The sequence below is a fragment of the Elgaria multicarinata genome, chromosome 1 (assembly GCF_023053635.1).
Source record: "Elgaria multicarinata webbii isolate HBS135686 ecotype San Diego chromosome 1, rElgMul1.1.pri, whole genome shotgun sequence".
Taxonomy (NCBI): Eukaryota; Metazoa; Chordata; class Lepidosauria; order Squamata; family Anguidae; genus Elgaria; species Elgaria multicarinata.
The window spans coordinates 190,111,438-190,136,022 of record NC_086171.1 but is presented as its reverse complement, the minus strand read 5'-3'; the positions used below and the strand labels follow the sequence as shown (position 1 = coordinate 190,136,022).

Genomic DNA, 24,585 nt, shown 5'->3' with positions numbered 1-24,585 from the left:
ATTTTTCAAAAGTGTGAATAGATTATTATTGCAAAACATTAATATTTCAAGAGAACACTTAGCACTGAACATTTCCTGAACTTGACTTTGTGTGTTTTTAAAAAATCAGTGAAATGGCATGCCTTAAAACTTAAGAAACATTGCAGGGGAAAACCAAAGAGAAAGGCAGAACCATTTGACTTGTGCAAGCTGTATACTTTGGCTGGGCCAATCAGGGACTTCTCAGGAAAAAGCAGCTCTTCAGCTTCCACACTGCAGAGCTCTAACAGGTACATTTTTGGTGGTCGTCTCTGCATGTGCATATATGAAAAGAGTATTTATTTATTTACTAGCCCAAATATACAGTCTGTGCTGTTGTGGCACTTCCTCACCCTCCTGTTGCGAAGTCCAAGGATGCACATTGCATTAAGAGGCTGTGAACATGCAGTTAGGTCAGCAGAAAGAACATTTGTGAACATCAGGAGAGCGGAGTGGGTGCTTCTCAGGATTCAGAACAGAAAGAGGAGCAACCCCTTGTCACTTTCATTGCCCCATGGCTAATGCACAAGCTGCAGATTTCGGTGATTATGTACTATGGTAGTTGATTTGTGTACAAGCTTATAGCACTAAATAAGCATGTAATAAATGGGGAAGAAACAAGTGAAATTATACAAAAACTAATATAAGCTTAAATTAAAGGTGCTTGCAAACCCATGACCTTTGTTAGCACCAACAAAGATCATAGCACAGGCAGCACATCCTCCAATTCCAGAAACTGGAGCTAGTGTAGAACGCAGCAGCTCGGCTGCTGTCGGGAGCTGCCTCTTTTCAGCATATAACTCCTTTGCTGATGGAATTGCACTGGCTGCCTATTGGCTACTGGGCCAGGTTTAAGGTTTTGGTACTAGTGTACAAAGCCCTAAACAACTTGGGACCAGGATACCTGAGAGAGAGCCTTCTCCCTTACCAACCTGCCAAGTAACTGAGGTCATTGGAGGGCATGGTCCTGGTGGTTCCACATGGACCTTTGGCCAGATTGGAGTCCACCAGAAGAGCCTTTAGTGTGGTGGACCCTTCTCTTTAGAACTCCCTGCCCCTGGAGGTGTGGCAGGCATCAACACTCTGCTGCTTCAATTTCCCCCCAGGAAGCATTCGTCAACTGACCAGTCACTTTTTAATTGATCCTTTGTTTTAAATTGGGGAAAATATTGCTGTTTTTAATCTTCTTTCTTTTTTCTGTTTCATTCCTATGTGCACCGCTTTGGAATCTATTTTAGATATGGAGTGGTATATAAATATTGTAAATAACAACAACAACAACAACAACAACAACAACAACAGTAATTCAAACTACAGACTCAACTGGATTTCAACACTTCATTATTTTATTGCATCCAAAAGTCAGCTGGATCTGGGTTGTACCTTTTTAAGGGAGGGCAGACATGGTCAGAGCGAGATGAGGTGAGTCATGGAACTTCCATGCACACAAATGGGTTCACCTGCAAAAGGCTGGCACTTGATATGAGCCATGTTAAAATTAATAGCTATTTCAGTTTAGTAAATGCACTCTTAACTTCTTAATGATCTTTATCTCCTTGCACCACAGTGCTCACACTGGGCCTAGCTAACATGGCATAGCTCTTCTGGGACTATACTGCAGAGAGAGATCCTAGCCTAGCCTACTAACAGCATGCTAGGACATGCTTTTATACAGTTCCCCCTGTGCCACAAATATGAAATGCTCCAGTCCAAAAACAGGATAATACAGCATAGTTTGCTTAACTTGTAGAGGAGGATTAACAGAAGGACAGACTCCTCTTTAAAAAAAGAAGAAGCATTATTCTAATTCTTCTACTGTTTATTGTGTATTCTATTGGAGTGGATTCTGCTCTTCTCCTTCCAAAGCAGTATGGCTACTTGCACTGTTAAAACTCTGGGATATCACTGAATGATTTCACCATTTATAGTTCTTTGGAAGTGACAGATTCAGTTTTATGAACTCCACTCTTATTAAAACATAGTAAAACAGTGTTCAAGAAAACCATGCCCTTCTAAATAACTCACACTCATGTATCTAATGCTGTTTGCTCATGTTGCAGAGGATCTTGATTTTTCACTTATTAAAATATTAACGTTGACTGTCATGACTAAGAATTTGTTGTAATCAACCACCAACATCTCTCTCGCATCCCAGTTAGAAACCCACAACACTCCAAATCCAACATTTATTGGGAACAAGTCTTCTTGAATACACCATCTGCTTGGATACAAACAGTAAGAATACTGAAAACCAGAGTTAGAATGTTGAATTTCTGGCCTGGTTCACATGTCATGACAATCCGTTTAGAAAAAAAAATAAAAATGTGTGTTATCATGAATGAAGCAATACACTAGTGCACCTTCCATCCATGGATTGCTCACTGTGACATGCAAACCAGGAACTCTGGCTTGCCTCTCCCCTGACAATCCAGAGAAATAACTGAACAACAAACCACAAGTTATTTCTCTGGCATATCAGAGGACAGACAAATCAGAGTTCCTGGTTTGCATGTAACACTAACCAAAGAATGGGTAAATGTCCATGGTTTGTTTAGCCAGGCAGCACACTGACTCAATAGCAATAACAGTTGTCATGACATGTGAACCGATCCAATATGTGTGAATAAATACCATAAGGACTTCAAGCTTAATCTATAATATTACTCGCCTCCCCAGGTCCAAACTGCCTCTCCCTTCCAATCACTTTCCCACAGTTTAGACATCAGAAATCAGATTAGCTTTTTACTGTTTATGCCAAAATCAATCAAATAGAAGATACACACCTGACATCCACCTTTCTCCTAAATGAAAGCATGAGAAGCCAGAGAAAGAGAGAGAGAGAAAGAAAGAAAGAGACAGGGCTTAGATTAAAAGAAGTGCAGTTTTGAGATGCTATTGAAAATAAGAAGGTGCATACACAAGATTAATAGATCTAAACTATAGTTTTAAAATTGTATTCCTAGGAGTCTTGAATGTTCCTCAAAAGCTTATCAAGGGTTCCTCAATGAGAACACCAATAATGATGAAAAACTAGCCAATGAAACTCTAGAATATAACGTCCAAGAATCCTTTGCAATACACGGGATTCCTTGGTACACAGGTGGACGTGGAAAGGGTGTCTTAAAGGTAGAACATCCAAGAACAGTCACTCATTATCTTAGCAAGAGGAGGATGAATGCAATACAGTCCTCAAGACAGTTTTTTCCTCCGCTGATCAGGAAAGAGTAAACCAACATTCTGCCTTCTAGGCTACAAGCCCTTTGTGGAACTCATTTGACTTGTTATGATATGAAGAGGGTAGCCACCTCTTATTGAGGGGACAACAAAACCTGTACCGAAATAACTTGTGGTTTTAGATGAACCCTCTTTGTTACATGCTATTAACCTTCTTCATGTGAGAGCCTCCATGGTGGGACAAATCAAAACGTCCATCTAGTCCAGTTTTCTGTCTCTGGACAGGTGCCTCTGAGAAACTCACAAGCAGGGCATGATATGGGGATAACCATCCCTCCCACATGTCGTTTGTCCACAGTATCTTTTAATTAGATGCACATTGCCTATTAACAGAAAGGAGACAGATTAAATACACCTGCCTTTAAAATGAAGGAGTAGGGTGGGGGAATAAGATTTAGCTAACCACAGACATTCATAAAGGTCTGTCTTTGTTCTGGGCAACTTTAAGCCAAGAAACAGAGGACTCCAGCAGGCCAAAGAGATGCCTAGATAGCCTACAGCACAGAAGCAATGTTTAGATAGCAGAACAAGGAGCGAAAAATGTGCTTGCTGGAAGGAAGCAGGAGAAGGACGCAACATCTGCCACGAAGAGTCCACTTCCATCTGCTCAGTCATATGGCAATAATACCATTAATTGTTTACAATGTGTTTTTAATGTGCTAAGTGCTCTGTAGCCTTTATCCTGTTTGCCTTTTCAATGATGCTACAATGTAGGACAATAATGATTCACAACATATAAGATGGAAATGCAGCAATTCCCTGTTCACGTCTTAGGCCACACTTATTTTTTGAGTGCTCTCAAAAATGCTCTCAGGAATGATAGATAAAAATGTCTCATTGGCATGGGTCTGCTGAGTATCCTATGATGAAGCAGGATAGCTGAACAGTTAACTTTGCTGGATCCAGTAGCATAATTTACCCATCCCAGCCAGATATATGTGTACATGCGAATGTGGAAATCACTCCAGAAACCATCTCATAGATTCTCGTCCTTCTCCATCCATGCTGAGGCAGGGATGTTCCAGTCCACAGTCAATATATAATGGCCGTTGCTAGATGAGGGTTTAGCCCGGGTTAACACCCGGGCTCACCCCTGTGTGTGCAGATGACGCACAGGGGACCCCAGGGTCAGCCTGGGCTAAACCCTCCCTTGACCTGGGATAACCGGATCCACTTGTGGCCCGGTTTTTCCGCAGCCCCGGGCTGAGCCCAGGGCTGCAGAAGGTCTAGCTGGTTCTGTGGCTTTTCCCGGCTATGTGGCTTACTCACGAGTAGCGGGGGAAAGCCACGTGCTGTGCCCATCGGGCCAGGGTGTGTGTGTAAAATCACAGGGGGGGGGAGATGGGGGCTGGTGGGGAAAGAGTGGACCCGGCGGGAGAGATAGGGGGGAAGAGTGGAGCCAGGGTGAGGAGATCATGGACGGGGGGGCGGAGGGGGCATCAGACATGGCAGATGGGGGAGAAGAAGAACAGGGCCAGGGCAAGGAGATCGGGGATGGGGGGGGAGAAGAACGGGGCCTGGGCAAGGAGATTGGGGATGGGGGGGAGAAAAACGGGGCCAGGGCAAGGAGATCAGGGAGGGGGGGAGAAGAACAGGGCCAGGGCAAGGAGATTGGGGATGGGGGGGGAGAAGAACGGGGCCAGGGCAAGGAGATCGGGGACGGGGGGGAAGAAGAACGGGGCCAGGGCAAGGAGATTGGGGATGGGGGGGAAGAAGAACGGGGCCAGGGCAAGGAGATTGGGGACGGGGGGAGAAGAACGGGGCCAGGGCAAGGAGATTGGGGACAGGGGGGAAGAAGAACGGGGCCAGGGCAAGGTGATTGGGGATGGGAGGGAGAAGAACGGGGCCAGGGCAAGGAGATTGGGGATGGGGGGGAAGAAGAACGGGGCCAGGGCAAGGAGATCGGGGACGGGGGGGAAGAAGAACGGGGCCAGGGCAAGGAGATTGGGGACGGGGGGAGAAGAACGGGGCCAGGGCAAGGAGATCGGGGACGGGGGGGGAAGAAGAACGGGGCCAGGGCAAGGTGATTGGGGATGGGGGGGAGAAGAACGGGGCCAGGGCAAGGAGATCGGGGACGGGGGGGAAGAAGAACGGGGCCAGGGCAAGGTGATTGGGGAAAGGGGGGCAGAGGGGGCATTGGACATGGCGAGCGGGGGACGGGTTGGCAAGTGAGCGGGGGCGGACATGGCGAGCGGAGGGCAGACAAGGCGAGCAGGGGGCGTACATGGCGAGCGAGCAGGCGGGGGGCATCAGACATTGTGGGGGGAAATCGGGGGCAGGGGGAGCAGCGAACCCTTTATTATTTTTAAAAAAAGACTTACCTTTTCGTTGGTGCGCTCCTGCACACATGGCCCCTTTAAGATTAAAAAAATAGCTGATGCGACGGGGCTTTCCTTTACCCCGTCGTGTGTTATGTCTACCTAGGGGCTACGGCCCGCGCTAGCTGCAGCACGGCCTCGCCCCTACTGCCCACCGGATTATCAGGTAGGTCTAGCAAGGCCCAATATGAGATAGGGAAAAAATTTAATGTTTGAAACCATAGTAGGATCTTAGCTAAGAAACCTGTCTCAGCCATTGTACCAACCTTGGAAACTGTTAGAATAGGAGAGATTCATGTCCTTCTGTTAGGCAAACCCAAGCAGGCTTTGCAGGGTCCCTTGCTCTTTAATGACTGTACCTCCATGCTTTGCCAGGCATCCAAATCCTAACTTCTACATGCTGCTAAGTCAGGGGTAGGTAACATCCCCCACCCCGCTGCAACCCTTGTGACCCACTGCTGCCCCCAAATTCATTTTTATAAAATGGGGATTGAGGTAGAACGGCATCTGTAGTGGTTACGGAGCACCAAAAGAATAAAAATTTACTTGTTTGCCTTGAGGCTAAACCTTAAGCTCTTTCATGGACAGCAGTGAAACAGACAGGAAAGAACTTACTGCATGTATAGTGACTGTATGACACTTAGTCTTTCACTGCACTGGGGAAAGGAAGTGGAAGCTTATTTCATAGAATCATAGAATAGTAGAGTTGGAAGGGGCCTATAAGGCCATTGAGTCCAACCCCACCCCCCGCTCAATGCAGGAATCCACCCTCCTCTTCTATTTGAAGGATAGAAGAAGAAATCAACATAACTTAGGATCAGGATGAGCTGCTGCTTGAAGCTTATCATCCATTGGAGATTGGAACAATACAACAGTTTTTAAACTGACCTAATATATCCACTCAGCAGCTAAAAAGGAGTTGAATTTTTTTGTGAACCACCCAGGGAGCTTTGGCTATTGGGCAGTATAAAAATGCAATAAATAAATAAATAATAAATAAAATGAGAAAAAGAACAAAAAGGAAAGGAAGTGTTATATAATTTTAACTTCCAAACACGGGTCAAGATATTTGCAGGGTCCACCAGAAGAACATGTTTTCTACAAAATTAAATGTTGTAGTCCTTTGGCTGGGCAAAAGGTACTTACGTGTTGTTGAGGATTTGGAGACGTTCCCCTTTCTTGAAAGACAGATCCGATTCTGTCCGTGATTCATAGTCATAAAGGGCCACAAATGTGGTGACTCCACCTGGAACAATACAGGTTCAGTCAATTGTCAAACACCATTCCACATTTAAGAACATAAGAAGAGACATGCTGGATCAGACCAAGGGTCCATCTAGTCCAGCATTCTGTTCACACAGTGGCCAATCAGCTGTCAACAGGAGACCCACAAGCAAGACAAGAATGCATTAGCACCTTCCCGCCCATGTTCCCCAGCAACTGTTGAAAATAGACTTACTGCCTCTGAACCTGGAAGTAGCATAGAAACATCAGGACTATACCCATTGATAGCCTTCTCCTCCAGGAATGCACCTAACCCCCTTTTAAAGCCATTAAAATTGGTGGCCATCTCTATGTCTTGTGGTAGCGAATTCCATAGTTTGACTTTGCACTGTGTGAAGAAATACTTCCTTTTATGTGTCCTGAATCTCCCATCAATCCACTTCATGGGATGACCTGGGATTCTAGTATTATTTCATTTAGTTAGGGCTCTTATTGCACCAGAAAGGCAGCATGTGCAGAGGCAATTAATGCACAGAAGTCCCTTTCAGACATTTTTACAATGAATGTGTATGGGAAAGGCAGTATTGAGGCCAACTGGCTCTGTCACTTGACATGGTCAGAAAAAGCGAGAAACAGGTACTCAAGATGCAAATAATTTATTTTCATGAAGCCCGATGCGTTTCGGCCTGTATTTTATCCAAAGGCCTTCCTCAGGGGGTTGTTAGAAGATATGTCTGCAGAATTTCCTCTAGCAAGACAATTGTTTCCTCTATGGCAACTGAGATTATCACAGGAGACAATTATCTTGCTAGAGGAAATTCTGCAGACACTATCTTCTAACAACCCCCCGAGGAAGGCCTTTGGATAAAATACAGGCTGAAATGTGTCGGGCTTTGTGAAAATAAGTTATTTGCATCCTGAGAACCCGTTTCTCCTTTTTTTCTGACCTGGCTTGGAAGCTCTCCTCCTTTTGTGTTTTCTGTCACTTGACACACACACATTCATTGCAGAATCTTAGAAAATCCCTGCACATGGAGCTGTATGTCCAAAGGGATCTTCTCTGTGTCTTTGGAGACACTTGCTTTTCTAGAGAATAAAATGAATAGGTCCTCCTCAGGGAACAGTGCCATCCCAAGCATGCACATTATTAGGTCAATAAAAGTGTGCTTCAGTGATGCTGCTCTCACCACCATGGTGTTCTTATGGGGTGTGTGCATGGCTACCTTCTGCAGACATGGAAGTTTAGCTCTCATCTTCTCTTTGAGGACTATTGCACCCTGCTCTCTAGATGCAATAGTCACACAGGAATGCACTGCACCTCTCTAGGTGCAATAGACATGCAGGGAAATACATTCCAGATAGGTGATAGAGGTCAGAATTAAACATTCTACCCATGATAGGCATCATACTGACCAGACAGAGCTCCACAACGCTGAGGAGAGGTGACCATATCAGATGTATTGGAACCTCCAAAGAGCTTTGGTTCTGGAGTTGTGCTTCCAAATATACGACTGGGTGTTCGATGGGCATCTGGGACAGTGTTTTTGCTGGGTGTTTGAGAAGCAGAGCCGTGGATGTTTTCAGTGGATTCCAGACTGCGTCTCCGTTGACTGGGGTCTTTGGGTTTGCTCTTACTGCTCCCCATGATCCAAGCTGCAAGGAAAGATGAAAGGGAAAGGTTTAGTACTGCACTCTATGGGCGGCAAGTTCTTGGATCCTGGATGATAAAAAATGTTGTCTCTCTTTGGAGTAGGGTTATCTGATTAAAGATTGAACAATAAGATCCTTCTTGACAGAGACTGAACTATGGAACACAATTTCAGAACAACCAGAACTGACCTGACAAAGTTTTTATTTTAGTTACTAAATCCACCTTTGAATCTAACCGCAATGCAGTAGTTTTGAGAAATTAGCTGTCTTGCACCATTTTAAATCTCTTGGAGGAAGAGCGGGTTGGAAAATCATGTTCCCAGGACACTTCTGGGAGTGCAATTATGCTTAAAAATAAGGCGTACGTTCCCCACGTGCCTCCTTCTAAAGTATATTTGACCCTTTTTTTACTTGCCAATTTTTTTTGCTGCTGCTAGAAGAAATTTGGCGGCGGAGGCGACAACAGGGGCCGCAAAACAGGTGCTGGTGGGGGGCTGCATGCAGCCCACATGTTGCCCATCCCTGAAGCTGACAGTACTAGGCAGGATGGACTAATGAGCTGACTTCATATAGGACAGCTTCCAGGCCCGGCCCAAGGCAGGTTGGCATCTGAAGAGGGGACCTGCCACCGCCGCCTGCCCCCCAATCTGCCTGCCTGCCCACTTACGTTTGTTGGTGCTCGTATGGGCACGCCACAATAGCCCGCCTGCTCGGCTGCCAGCTGGGTTAGTTCTCTTTGCATCTGCTCTCCTCCCCAGCGTGCTGCTCCTAAAGTGTTTCTGCCTTCAGGAGCCGGGCGGCGCCTGCGCATTGGGCCAAAAGAGATTCCAGAACTTCCGGGAACTCTTGCGATACTTTGCCCAAGCTCGTGCAGGTGCAGCGCAGCTCCTGAAGGTGGAAACACCGTACAGGCAGTGTGCTGCTGAGGTATGTGTGTGTATGCGTGCAAAGACAAGGAAGCCAGCCAGCCTGCTGGCAGCCAGGTGGGCAGGGCCAGCTGGGTTGGGAGGTGCACGAGTGGAGTGTGGAGTGGGAGGGGAGGCGTGCAAGGAGGGAGCAGCTGTTTCTTGGTCCTGCCAGCTGCCTGCCTGGCCAATGGGTGCATTCCATGAATACAGATGTCTGAAAAGGGCTAACTTCATAAACAATCAAGGTAAATTTTGCCAGAGTTTTAAGATGCAAAGCAAGCATAGCAAGACTGCTCCTCTGCAATCTGGCATATTAAAATATGCCCTGCAAAACCTCATGCTGGAGCAGAGGAGACCTCCTTGGCCGAGCACATGGCCTGCATGCAGAAGGCCCCAGGTTCAATCCCTGCCATCTCCAGTTATAAGGAGCAGGTGGCAGGTGATAGGAAGGTCTCTGGCTTGAGACTCAGGAGAACTGTTGCCAGTCAGAGCAGACAATCCTGGCTTAGATGAAAAATAGGCTGACCTAGTATAAGGCAGCTTCTTATTTTCCTTGCAAGACCTCCACTCCATTACATCTTTGCTAAACCTGAACTGCTAAATACCTCTGACCCAAATTCTTCCAGGGTTTAGTCTAGATTAAAATTTATTCTGATTATTTTATTAAAGATTTATTGCCAAGCTTTGAACTACAGAGGAGTAAAGTGACTTAATACTTTTTTTTTCTTTTTACATTTATTTAGGATTATGATCTGGAGCAACTTTCCCCAACTTAGGTCTCTCTAGATGTTTTGGACTACAACCCCCATCAACCAGCATGCCAATGGTCAAGAATGATGGGAATTGTGGCCCAAAACATCTGGAAGACCCCAAATTGAGAAAGGCTGATCTGAGGAATATAAATTGTGTTTCCCCCGCCTTTCAGCTCAAGTAGCAGAGATGGGGAGGGAAAGGAACGGAGGGGGCTTCAAGGTCAGAAGAAGGAACTTCAATCTCCTTCTTTCGGATTTTCAAAGCTTGGCAGGTATGAACATGCGGTCCATTTAGCTCCATAATCTGTATGTCTGAGAGATCAGCTGCTTTGGATAAAAGCCTATTGCAGGTTCAGGTTTATGCCTGACTGAGCAACTTGTACAAAGCTTCCCTCTCAGAGGGTTATTGCCAAGCCAGAGTTGAACATGTACTGTTCTGACAAGGCCGAGCTTGGCCTTTTCCTTGCACATGTTTTTCAGGACATTGGGTGCGAAAAATAGAGTACAAGAACAGAAAAGGAAGCGCTGTAGGGCACCATATCAGCACCGGCACGGCTCTTTCTTTCACTTTGGAAACACACGCACACAGTGATGCAGAGGCAAAAGGGGAGCCAAGGGACAGCGAGGTAACTTGCAGGTGAGGAAAGAGGCTAATAAGTGAAAACTTGCCAACACGAGCACTATTGAGACCTTGTTAATTCATGATCCTCCTCATCAACAGCAACCATACCGCTGGCTTCAGGGACATTCGCAGATAAATGTTGGACCATCCTTTTTTCTTTTGGCCTTGCAGCAGCAAGAATAAACCGAAATTTACTTTGTTCATTTTTATTTCATGGTAATCTAATGCTTATAATTGTATTTTATGTTTTCATATGATCTACAGTCTAAACGAATGAATACATTCCTCTTAATCTAGGAGCGGCCGTGTTTGCAGCAATGCGCTAAGTAGGATTCCTGGCTGAATAAATCATGGTGTGAATGATCCACATGCCCATGCGCACAGCCAGTACATTCCTCCGTTCTCATGAGCGGGTAAACAAATCAGGAAGAGGAGGGTTTCATGTGATGTCTGAATCTGGGATTATAGTTAAATGTGCCCAAACAAGCCCAGGATCATAGGCCAGGTTTAAACCAAGGTTGGTTGTTGGCTTACGAATCCTGCCTTGTTTGGACATAGTTAATCATAATCTTAGGTTCAGATATCAAACAAAGTTCTCTATCTCCTGGTTTGTTTATCTGCTCATGCAAATAGAGAGGTAGGAATGAAAGCACTGCATGCACAAGCATGTCCTCTATGCACATTGTAGTTTTCTAAGCCAGGATTCCTGGCATATTGTTATGTGTGAATGCAGCCAGTGCATGGCATCAGTACCCTGTTGTTATCCCTCTCCAGCTGCTGTCACCAACACTGGAAAAAAATGGCAGGTTGCTTTTCCTCCAAGGTCCTTGATTGGATTTCCCACAATTCTTGTAGCAATGGTGCTTAGGGAAGGAGTGCTTAACCCTTTCCTGATTGAAATTAACCCCTTCCTACAGCCTTGCTGGGGAAACATAGAAGTGCCTGTATTATGCCTGCATTTTTCCCCTTAGAAGGGCTAATAGCATCTCCAGGGAGATGATTTTGCTACAGGAAATGCCAGGGGATGGGGAGAATTCCATCCACCTCTCCCACATCACCACTGCTCTGATCGAATTGGAGCCTCATTGCAGATGTGAAAGAGGTAATCACAGATCTCCTATGTCTTGGCTGTTTTGGCCCCAGTAGTCAGATCAGATGACTGAGTGCCAACAGGAACGCTCGCTCCAGTGGATGGAGCCAAAACCAATTCCAAAGTGCCGCCGTGGCAGCCATTGGATTCAAGTACCATGTTCATGTTACATGTAATGTGGCTTTGAAAAAGTCACATTCTTTCAACTTCTGTACGGTTGCGAGATGACAGACAGATACAGATTGCAAAGAAGAAATGCAGTTGAACCTTCCCATTTCTTTCAGAGGTGAGGAAAAAGACCTTGAACACTAGAGCTTCCTATCTCGGGACCACTTAAATATACCCACCCCCCACCCCCAGGCCACCAAAAGATATCTCTCCATGCTGAGGAATTCCATACAAGGGCCATCATATTTAGGAATACAGAAAGCTGCTTACTGTGTCACACCATTGGTCCATTTAATCCAGTATTTTCGACACTGACTGGCAGTAGTTCCCCTGGATAGGGGAAGAATCCCTTGGCAGGATTCTTTCCTAACCCTGTTTGGAGACCACGGGATTAAACCTGAGACCTTCTACATGCAAAGCATGTTCTCTACCACTGAGCTATGGCCCATCCCAATATGTGAAATCTGCATACCATGGCATTGCATCACCTGTACTGCTCTGAAACATGCACACTTCCTTCTCCCTCTTCCTTACTCTTGCTTTTTCTACTTGCTTTGCTCCATATATCCCAAAGCATGTCTTATGAAACCAATTTGTTTAATGTGCTTGCAATTGATTTCACACCCGGTTTGCTGGTGATGTGGATCAAATGTGAACATTTGACAGGATGGGGATCTTTTCTTTCTCCACCCCTGCCCCACCCCCTGCCTGGTCTTTATGCCAGGGTGAAGTGGAGTGTGACTGGGAGCAGGCAGCATTCTCAAAGGCTGATTAAACATGGCATAATAAGGGAAGCTTTCCCGCAACTGGGTTAGTAATGAAGGCAAGTCCGGACTGGCCAAGGCTTGAGGGAAAAGAATTGCGAAGGGATGGGACTGTTTTGAAGCTATTGCTGGAATGGTCTGTACATTCCTTGCTCTCTGTCCTTAGAGCCATAAAAAACCTTATAGGGGTCAGCAGAGGTCAGGCTTCAGGGATCTAGTTTGGATTTTTTTTTACTAGTACCTCAAGATCTGCTAGCTAGAGCAAGGTACAATATCCTAATTCGTAGGTGGAGGGCAGATATAAACTGAGAAGAATGAAGGAACAGGATGCTTCTGAGCACATGGCTCAGACAAAGGATTAGTTTTCAGGGTCAGGTCTGAGCTTGCAATCCTTTCACACAAAAATCCACCCCTGGTTTCCCCCCACCCAAGATTTCTTCATTTCACCAGCCTAATTTAAAGAAGGGAGGAGCCTTTTAGTTGTTGCCGTTGTTAGACAACTGGTAGTCAGAAAGGTTTGCAGACCTACTGCAAATCACCCAGAGATCTACCAGTACCTCTCCATCTACTTTCTGCTCACCCCGATCTAGTATAGTCTCCTTCCATGGAGGCAGGGGAAAATATCCATCAGCTATTGACCAATGCTATCCAGGCCACAATATGGCATAAGTAAAGGGCAAATGGAAAGGTGCCTGTAGAAGAATAACTCCAAAGGAGCAAAGCCACATTCTTCAAAGGGAAGGGAAAACATTTATGCATATATGAGCATACAGCACATAGTTAAACTGTGGAATTTGCTACCACAAGACATAGTGATGGCCACCACTTTGGACGGCTTTAAAAGAGTTAGACAAATTTCTGGAGAAGAAGGCTATCAATGGCTATTCGTCCTGATGGCTATATGCTACCTGCAGGTTCAGAAGCAGTATGCCTATGCATACCTGTTGCTGGGGAACTGGGGTGGGAGGGTGGTGTTGCCCTCAGGTCTTGCTTGTGGGTTTCCCATGGGCAGCTGGTTGGCCACTGTGTGAACAGAACTCTGGACTAGATGGACTCTTGGTCTGATCCAGCATGGCTTTTCTTAAGTTCTTATGAGTCTCTAGCCAATTTGACATGTGGAGGGAGAGAATTCATTCCCAGATCCAAATATGAAGAATCAGCCAAGCTTAAAGTGTGGACAAAATGCTTCTAGCGGGTCTTTAAGAAGGAAGAGACATGCTTTCTCTCTTTCTTTCTCTCTCATTCCAAATCTGCAAATACCCATTATCTTTTCTCTAGTTATGGAAACAAAACTCACGATTACATGGGGGAAAGACAGGCTTCCAGATCCTAACAGACCTAACATATAAGACTTTTCACTCCCCATCAACTATCCTAGAAAGCCTGTTCAATAACTTCACAATTAAAAACCTGATTTCTATCATAAACATGCTGTCAGCAAGTTTGTAGCCATTTATTCTGGCACTATAGTAGTCTTCAACGTAAATGGCTCCATCTTCCATATTCTGTTCCATGTCTGCAGGAATTACTGACTGTACCTGCAGAATTCTAAATAGATAATAATTGAACTAATTATGATCTAGTAATACAGGTGGAGACCTGTGACAGCTTGGAGGAAATATTACACACATACCCGCCTCCCCATTTGTTCATGATTTCACTCACACACCATGTTGGGAACATTGTCTAATAGCAGCAGTCAGAGGGGCCCCTTGGACTCCAAAGACCAGAAGGCTTTGCATCACATCCTCTGTGAACGAATCCTTCATTTGCAAAGGTATTACCTAATCTACTTTTTTCAGAGTAGCTCCTGGTCTAAAAATCCTAGGCACTTTTCCAGCCTCTATGAGTGGAAAAGAATGGAGGGAAGTGTTTGATTATGCAGGGTAAGGATTTCTCAGTGCTAATGGGCACTGTTAGAACAGCTCCTGGCTCTTCAGAGTTTGGGCTCTCCTAGGAAGCAAGGTAAAGAGGAGAGGAAGGCTCCTGGCCTTTATAAAGTGAAGGGCTGAAAGAATGTACATGGTGGTAACTTCCAGAAACGGGACAATTGAAACAGTTGTGCATCCCCTGGACATTCAAGTGCGTGTCTGTGCCCTTTTGTGGTTTTGCAATTTGCACTATTTTGCAAAGGATGGATGGCCATCACACCCTGAAGGCACAGACTATTATTCAGAGAATGAGGACATGGGCTCCTTCACATCAGAACCTTGTTCGACCGGTGTTAAATGAAGGATAAGTGACTTAACATCCACTCTTAGTTACATCCGAGCAATTTTTGAAGCAAAACAGACCTCTGGCTTCCTTACTACTACTGCAATGTGTAAAGTGGGGCATTGACCTGTAACTCACAGATAGCTTCTAGGTCTCCCTGATCTAAGGACTGCTTCATCTGTTACATTTCTATTTATCATGCATCAGTAAATATGCATACATACTATGAAATTATATTTAAATTAAATTATATTTAATTTCCAAAACACAAGTTATGTAGTGTGCAAGAGCCTTGTGGTTTCCTTTAAAGCCTTGCACCATCACGATTTAGAGAAAAGCCTCCCAATTTTTGAGTATTTGGAGTTGGTAGTAGGCATTTAGAAATAAAAATTACTCACATAGCTCTGTCAGGCGACAGCCTTTCTATAGAGGACAGGGTGGCAGAAGATCAGTCCGGCAGCTTTTCTGGAATCTAAGAAAGATAAAACAAACATGTTAATTTAGAAGCCTCATAACTAAAGTCTGACTTTACAGCACCATCCTAAGCATGTACACTTGGAAATAAATCACAGTTATTTAAGTGTGACTTACTATTAAGTAAGAATGCCTAGGATTATAATCATGCTGTAGAAGTAAGCCCTAGTTGGGCTTACTGAATGTATTTAGGATGGCAGCCATGAGCTAAACTACACATTACATTAGCAGCATGTCAAAATAGCATGCTTGGGACCAAGCATGCCTCAACAGCGGAGTTCTTCTTATATCCCAGAACAAGTCAGGATTAAACTGTGGTTTCAGATCCTGGCTTATTCTCAAGTCATAGTTTAAACAAACCACAGTTCCCTGAGTTCAGATGTCACAGAGAAGTGTGATGTATTTAAAAGTGGAAGCAGATGCTTCCAATCTCCTCCTGCTGCGATGTAAAAGAGGACACAAGAGGAGGGGGAGCAGGCCAGCCCAAGGCTTACTACTGCTCAGTGATGGAGCAGGAAACTATGGTTTTCCGTTATGTCTGCTGTGGGCCAATGAGCTTCATGTCTGAGCTGCAATTTGATCCCAAGTCTCCATGATCCAAGTCAATTCTCTTTCACTGGCTCTCTTTTTAATCAAGGAGGTGAAAACCTTGCCACTTCTTTGTTTACTATTAATTCTGAGCTAGTTGGAAGCAATCCTACACCACAAGGCTCAATATTCAGTTGCCTGTTTTTTTCTTAAAGAAGGGCAGTCACCCGAGCAGTTGGATTCAAAGGAATGATTTATTGCTACAAACAAACAAAAAAGCAAACAAGTTTTGGCAGTGGTTAGCCTCACTCTGCTTCTGTATAACACCCATCTCAGGCACTGAGAAGCTTTTAGGTATAGCTCTTGCCCCTCTGTGGTTTCCTGTCTCTCAGTTCCCTCCCTGCCAGGATGCTGCATCCTTTCTCCCTGTTTCTTCCTTCTACTCTTGGCAGCCAGCAACAGACTCTTCTTCAGACTCACCCTCCTGCAGCTCTTGGGTGTCCCAGCCTCCCCCCCCCCCCCAATGACAATTCTTTCTGCACCATCTCAACTTCTCCCTCCTCCACTCCTGGATTCAGTGGCTGCTTCTTATATTCAGTAGCCATCACCTCCGCTCCTGATCTCTATCCTTTCGCCTTGTTAACCCCTTCCTAGCTCGGCCTTTAAATTTCTACTGTTGTTCCTGATCCCAGATCCCTCTTTTCCCATGTCCTCGGTGTTGCCGCAAGGGATCCTTTGCTTCCAGCAACTCATCCAGCTACTCACTTTTGGGCACATTTTGATTTTGTTTGTTTAAAGGGCCAGAAGGGCTCTTTGGCGCTTGAGTGGCACAACTGGAGAGCGCTCAACTTCCAAAGGTATTTAAAACATAATGGAAATAAGCAAACATTGCTTTTTTAAATAAATAAATAAATAAATAAATAAATACAGAAAATGATGCTGGGGAAAAGGAGTTATGCAATCCCTACAACACTCATGTAACCGCATTCCATACAGCAGTCACAACAGCAATAAATATTATTGATTGATATCAGGGATGCAAAATGTTTTTGGCCCCGAGGACCACATGGGCATCTGCCAGAGTGCCAGGAGCCAAACATAGAATCATAGAATAGTAGAGCTGGAAGGGGCCTAAAAGGCCATCGAGTCCAACCCCCTGCTCAATGCAGGAATCCACGACAGATGGTTGTCCAGCTGCCTCTTGAATGCCTCTAGTGTGGGAGAGCCCACAACCTCCCTAGGTAACTGGTTCCATTGTCGTACTGCTCTAACAGTCAGGAAGTTTTTCCTGATGTCCAGCCAGAATCTGACTTCCTGTAACTTGAGCCCGTTATTCCGTGTCCTGAACTCTGGGAGGATCGAGAAGAGATCCTGGCCCTCCTCTGTGTGACAACCTTTTAAGTATTTGAAGAGTGCTATCATGTCTCCCCTCAATCTTCTCTTCTCCAGGCTAAACATGCCCAGTTGTTTCTGTCTCTCTTCATACACACATCCATACACACACTCATTCACACTTATACCATAACTAGTGGCTCTTCTATCGGAGAGATCTGAAAGAAGGGAACTGTTTCTCTCACTAGCACAAGCAAGGGAAACCCTTCCCTTATCTCAGACATCTCCTTTGAGGCTGGAGATAAGGGAATTGTTTCCTTGCTTGCCCTAGTGGTGGCAAGACAAAGCCAGGCTTTCCCTAGCTAGGGCTAACAGGGGGAGCCCTAGCTAGGGCTCTGGGGGATGCATGAGGTTCACAAGCTGCAGACTGTGCATTCCTGATATAAATGTTATATGGTTATTAGTCACCTTGAGGGTTCCATTCTATTTTATTTTTATTTATTATTGCATTTATATCCCGCCTTTTTTCCTCCAAGGAACCCAAGGCGGTGTACATAATCCTCCTCTCCATTTTATCCTCACAACAGCAACCCTGTGAGGTAGGTTGGGCTGAGATTCTGTGACTGGCCCAAAGTCATCCAGTGAGTTTCCATGGCCAAGTGGGGACTAGAACCTGGATCTCTGAACTCCCAGTCCAACATTTTAGCCACTACACCACACTTAGCCATTATACCACACTTTGCAACAGAAAGGCAAATATAAATATTTTAATTCATAATGATCAAAAATATAACTCCATTAGGTATTAAGGGATGAGGACAGAAGAATTCTATTTTCTATGTCCCTACAACAGCAGAACTCAAACTATATAGAAGAAATCCTTTGGGATGCCACACTACGAAAAGCAATTTCACAATTATCGCTCTCAAGACACACACACACACACACACACCAAAATTAGTTCTGGATAGACCAAGAAAATGTCCCATATTTGCAATTCCTCTTTCGTTAGTTTTAGAACAGTTGTCTGGCCAATTTCGTCTTAAACTTGGGATCACATGGTAGCACTACTGCTAGTACAAAAGAACCTCACAGGCACCTTGCATGCTTTCTTCCTTTGTCGATTACTGGAAATGGGTGGAGGCAGCAGACTCTCTTCCTGATCTATCATGCGTGAAGAAGGGACAATTCTCTGCTCCACTTAACCAAGTCAACGGGGCAAAGAAAAGAGGTGGTGGCTGCCAGCTGCCCAAGGCTATCAACCATGCTTATGCAGCAAAGCAGTTGATGAGGAAAGAATCCCATGTTTATCTAGAGCCCATCCACAAAGACAAAACACAAAGTTGTTCAATATGGAATCCAGCCAGGTCAAACATTCTTATTCTTTAAGCATGAGTGGGGCAGTTACGCGGTTCTTCCTTGTATATTACACCTGAGCATAAAGGAGATGGTTTTCCAGGATGCAGAGAAATACAAGAATAGAAATGCAATCGATCTCACCATAGTGAGGAAGACTGGGACCAAGTGACCTCTGTGCCTGTTCCAGTGATCCAGATGCTGGAACTGTTGATGGGAAAAATCAAGGTCCCTGCCTGCTCTTCTTTCTTAGGATTCTTTCATTCTAAACTGGCCTCATACAGGATGGCTCTTCAAACAGAGGACTGTCCTCTGTAAAATAGGACACATGGGCACCCCACGATAGGTTTTAATAGTTGTTAAATTGCCTCTACTAACATGATTGCATCTTTTATTAAGAGCAGAGACATTGCAGCAGCTGTGTGTAGCCGTATTTTAAAACAGGAACTGTACATTTGAAGCTGTTTTTCTCCTGCTGTGTTTGAAGAGTTCTCCTTGTCATTAACATTTATCTGACTTCTAGAAATGTTAGCAATGACAATCATCCTAAGCAGCAGTGCCAGCCACCTGAAGGTAACACAGCATCTTCTGCACTGCACTAGAACTCCACCACCGCCACATCCCTTTCATAAGACTGAGTCGGAAAAATAGCATCCTCTGTAGTACTAGCTAAAAAATTGAGCTATAAATCCAGAAGATCCTGGTTTGAATCTCTCTTCTGCCATGAATATAGTAGACAGTAGGGGTGTGCACGGACCCCCCGCTCCGCTTCACTTGCAGATCCGCCATTTTTCGGAGCGGGTCGCTCCGCCCCGCCCCCGCTCCGCCCACTTCCGCTCCGCTCCGCTCGGAGCTCCGGATCGGATCCGGAGCTCCGTTTTTGCCCCCCCATAGGCTTGCATTGAAAGCTAAAAAAGTAAACAACTTTTTTTCCGTTGAAGTTAGAAACCTCACGTTTGGCACCATGACACCTCATGGGCGTATACACACACACGCCAAGTTTCAAGGCAATCCCATCATCCCCTGATTTTTGGCGAATTTTTGAAAATCGGGCACCCCATTCACACCCCTTGGGATAGCTCCGTCAATTTGCATGTTACAAACCTCAAACTCGGCACCAGGGCAGCTTATCCATGTGTCCACATGCACGCCAAGTTGCAAGCAAATCCCATCATCCCCTGATTTTTGGCGCGGCTCTACCCTCTAACGCACCTCCCATAACCCTAATTCACACCCCTTTAGATAGCTCCGTCAATTTGCACGTTAGAAACCTCAAACTCAGCACCATGATAGCTTATCCACGTGTCCACATGCACGCCAAGTTTCAAGGCAATCCCATCATCCCCTGATTTTTGGGGAATTTATGAAAATCGGGCACCCCATTCACACCCCTTGGGATAGCTCCGTCAATTTGCATGTTAGAAACCTCAAACTCGGCACCAGGAGAGCTTATCCATGTGTCCACATGCACGCCAAGTTGCAAGCAAATCCCATCATCCCCTGATTTTTGGCATGGCTTAACTCACCCCAAATTGTCCCATTCTACAACTACGTCAATTTGCACGTTAGAAACCTCAAACTCAGCACCATGATAGCTTATCCACGTGTCCACATGCACGCCAAGTTTCAAGGCAATCCCATCATCCCCTGATTTTTGGGGAATTTATGAAAATCGGGCACCCCATTCACACCCCTTGGGATAGCTCCGTCAATTTGCATGTTAGAAACCTCAAACTCGGCACCAGGAGAGCTTATCCATGTGTCCACATGCACGCCAAGTTGCAAGCAAATCCCATCATCCCCTGATTTTTGGCGCGGCTTAAACTTTTTAACTCACCCCAAATCAAGTCCCATTCTACAACTACGTCAATTTGCACGTTAGAAACCTATCCTTTGGTCCCATGACAGCTTACCCATGTGTCCCCATGGACACCAAGTTTCAAGGCAATCCCATCATCCCCTGATGTTAGGGGAACTTTTGAAATTTGAACACTCCAGTATGTCAGGGATTTAAAGTTGCAATTGCAGACAGCTCAATGGGGCCAGTTCCAAGGCAATCCCAACATGCCACGAGATAACCCTAAATCTTCTGGCACATTTGAAAAAGGGATTATTGAATTTGATAAAGTCTAAGTGAGCGCAGGAAGGACTTCTCCCCTGAGTCAAAGCAAGACACATACACCATCGCTGCAAGGCGGGAAGGGGAGAATTATTATTATTATTATTATTTATTTATATAGCACCATCAATGGAAAGCAGGCAGGCAGCATGCATTGTAGTGCCGCAAGGATGGCTTGAGCACTAACGCATAGCAAACCAACCCATAAGTGGGCGCAAAGTGAGGCAAAGATGGCTGGTTGTTTCTTTCTAAGCCAGCAGTTACGCCTTGAGGGGCACAGAGGAGGACGATTGGGAGCAAACCAGGCACCAGGCGGGCAGAGAGGCAGGCAGAGTAGGCGAGGAGTCAGTCCTGGCAGATGCCCCACCACAGCAGCACCCCGGGGGAGGCGGGCAGGCAGGCAGGCAGGCTGCGGGCATTTCTGGGGGCACAAGGAAGTGATGGCTGGTTTCTAAGCCAGCATTGCAGTTAGTCACGCATTGCAAACGCAAACCATCCCAGCGAGTCGGTCACCGAGGAGGACAGGCTAGCAGAGGGGCAGGCAGAGTGACATGTCATAGATCTAGTATTGGGGAGGAGTCAGTCCCGGCAGATGCCCCAACACAGTAGCACCCTGGGTGGGCATTGGAAAACGCCATCTTGTGGGTCAATACTTCCCCCACCCCATGTCCTGCAGGGTTGCCTGCCTAACCCTTGTGGGGATGGGAGATGGAGAGCTTAGAGTGGCAGTGCCAGCAGCAGCCTTCGGCTTTCCCCTGGAACCAGTCGCCTTGCCCGCCTCTTTCCCCAGCAAGATCGCCTGGTGCTGCCTATGAAGATGCATCTTCATGCTGCTGGTTCCATAATGCCCTGTCGATGAACCCCTGCTTAGGCTGAGTTTGCAGTGGCGACAGACAGCAAAGCGGGGATCCGCTCCCAACTCAAAGTGGTCCCACACGATGCTTGTCTTTCGTTTCTGTGGTGACACCACCAATTGCCCGCCTGAGCTCTCTGGTGTTGCCACAGAAACAGGGGTGTGGGATGAGACTGGGGAGAGAGCCTCGGCCTGCTGCTGCTCCTCCTCAGCCCCCACATCCTGGAGGCCCACCGCCTCCTCCTCCTCCCCCCCCTCCACTGTGCTGAGGACCTCGTCTAGGTCCATCAGCGGGCTCGTGGGCTGAAAGGAGAATGAAGGAGTTGGGGATACTCCTCCTCCTCTAATGGCACTGCTGCCACGTGCCTCTTGCAAACGGGCACTTTTCCCATTCCCACCCTCAAAAAGAGAACGCCGGGCACAAGTTGCAGAAGAGAGTGGCTCTGCCTGCTGCTTGTCCTGCTTCTGTTTTGGAGCAGTCAGCCAAGGAGTTGCCCGTTTGAGTTTCACAGGAGGAGAGGAAGCCCTGCTGGCAGACTGAGCCTTGCTGCTTTCAGCACGCCTGCTTTCTCTTTTCATGATGACTAACAAAATATTAATACTACTAATACTATGTATAAGGTACTACTAAGAATATGTATAAGAAGAATATAATATGTTTAAATGTAGGGAAATGGGACAAGAACAATAAAATATACTACTACTAATATGTATGAGAATATACTACTAAGAATATCTACAAGAATATAATAATATGTTTTAGAATATTACTAATAAATGTAGGGAAATGGGACAAGAAATGGGACAACCACTACTATAAGAAGAACAAAATATGAATACTACTACTAATATGTATGAGAATGTATACTAATAGACTACTAAGACTATGTCAAAGAATATAATAATAATATGTTTAAGAATAGGGAAATGGTGTGCGTATGCTTTCCCCAAAATGCTCAATCTGTGGCTGCCTGTTGAACTTGACAAAAGCAGCCCACTCCGTCGAAGTTACACAGAGAAGAAAAAGAGAATCCAATTTTTTTGGTATATTTGGTATATAGAAGATAGAAGGAAACACAATCAGGATTTAAGAGAGGGGAGGGGGAAAAAGAACCAACCACTACTATAAGAAGAACAAAATATGAATACTAATATAATATGTATGAGAATATATACTAATGGACTATGTGAAAGAATATAATAAAATATGTTTAAGAATATAAATGTAGGGAAATGGGACAAAAAGTGTGTGTATGCTTTCAAAAGAAAGCTTTCACAAAAGCAGAACAGTCAGGCTTTAATACAGGGAAGGGGGGGGCAACCAACCCAACCACACACTCCAAAATTCAAAAATAAAGTTTATATTAAATCAAAGTAAGGGGAAAACACAGGGCAAACTAAGCTACAAGTCAGAAAGAAGCAAACAAACACACACACGCGCCAAACTAAACCTATATTAAATTAATCTATCTCCAAAGCAGGAGCACTAGCTAAGTAAGTGTTCCCTCCACGAACGCCAACCCACAAAGAGACACAAAACAGAAAGTTCTCAGGGTGGGTCTGCCTTAGTCCCCCCTCCAACGCTGGGATTGGAGGAGGATGCTTTCTGAGGAGATGAATTCTCATCAGGATTGGGAGTTGAATGTGCCTGTCATCGCTTCCAAAATAATAATAATAATAAAAAAAAAAAACCCAAACCCCGATTTTTAAAAAAATATTGCACGTGAACCACAGCACGCAGAAAGTTGAGAGTGGTCTCAAAATGACCCCCATCCACGACTCTCTGTGCACAAGAATTTTCAGAACGATAGCTTAAACCCCCCCCCAGTTATCCCCGATTCTTTCCCTCAATGCAATCCTATGGGCGAAAAGCCGAAACGCCGTTTGAGCCCTGCGGTTGACCCGATTTTTAAAAAAATATTGCACGTGAACCACAGCACGCAGAAAGTTGAGAGTGGTCTCAAAATGACCCCCATCCACGACTCTCTGTGCACAAGAATTTTCAGAACGATAGCTTAAACCCCCCCCCAGTTATCCCCGATTCTTTCCCTCAATGCAATCCTATGGGCGAAAAGCCGAAACGCAGTTTGAGCCCCGCGGTTGACCCGATTTTTAAAAAAATATTGCACGTGAACCACAGCACGCAGAGAGGTGAGAGTGGTCTCAAAATGACCCCCATCCACGACTCTCTGTGCACAAGAATTTCCAGAACGATAGCTTCAAAAACAACGTAGTTATGCGCGATTATTTGCCGCAATGCAATCCTATGGCGAAATGTTTTCAAGATGGCGACCGGAGCGCTCCGACTGAACTCGGAGCTCCGAAAAATGGTCGCTTCTCTTCGCCTTGCTTCTAGGGGGTCCGCGGTCCGCTCCTACTCCGCCTCTGGGTAAGGCGGAGCAGGCCAATCCGCTACTGCTTCTACGCTCCTAATCGGAGCGGAGCACATCCCTAGTAGACAGCTTTGGGCAAGCCTGGGTTAGGGGAGCCATGTGTCCTGCTTTACAGAGGACAGTCCTCTATTTGAAGGCGACTTCTACTTGGTAGGCTGTCCAGTTTATTTATTTATTTATTTATTTATTATTTATTTATTTATTACATTTCTATACCGCCCAATAGCCGGAGCTCTCTGGGCGGTTCACAAAAATTAAAACCATTCAAAGTATAAAACAACAGTATAAAACCATAATATAAAATACAATATAAAAGCTCAACCAGATAAAAACAGCAGCAATGAAAAATTACAAATTTAAAATACCATGTTAAAATGTATTTATAGATTGTTAAAATGTTGGGAGAATAAAAAGGTCTTCACCTGGCGTCTAAAACCATATAATGTAGGTGCCAAGCGAACCTCCTTAGGGAGCTCATTCCACAGCCGGGGTGCCACAGCAGAGAAGGCCCTCCTCCTGGTAGCCACCTGCCTCACTTCCTTTCGCAGGGGCTCACGGAGAAGGACCC

At 45.4% G+C, this 24,585-nt stretch overlaps 1 protein-coding gene across 2 annotated transcripts in view; it reads right to left on the bottom strand.

The window, feature by feature from the left end:
* SRC (SRC proto-oncogene, non-receptor tyrosine kinase) overlaps positions 1-24,585 on the bottom strand; it is a 119,400-nt gene that overhangs the window by 34,964 nt on the left and 59,851 nt on the right. The window contains exons 2-5 of one of the 2 annotated variants that reach the window (XM_063145561.1): positions 15,361-15,434; positions 8,208-8,447; positions 6,717-6,816; positions 2,802-2,819 (exon numbers count right to left, since the gene is read on the bottom strand). In XM_063145561.1, coding sequence (XP_063001631.1) covers positions 2,802-2,819; positions 6,717-6,816; positions 8,208-8,439 — 350 coding nt within the window. In that variant the 5' untranslated portion in view covers positions 8,440-8,447; positions 15,361-15,434. The remainder of the gene's footprint in view (positions 1-2,801; positions 2,820-6,716; positions 6,817-8,207; positions 8,448-15,360; positions 15,435-24,585) is intronic. The other variant, XM_063145563.1, reaches the window with a different exon arrangement.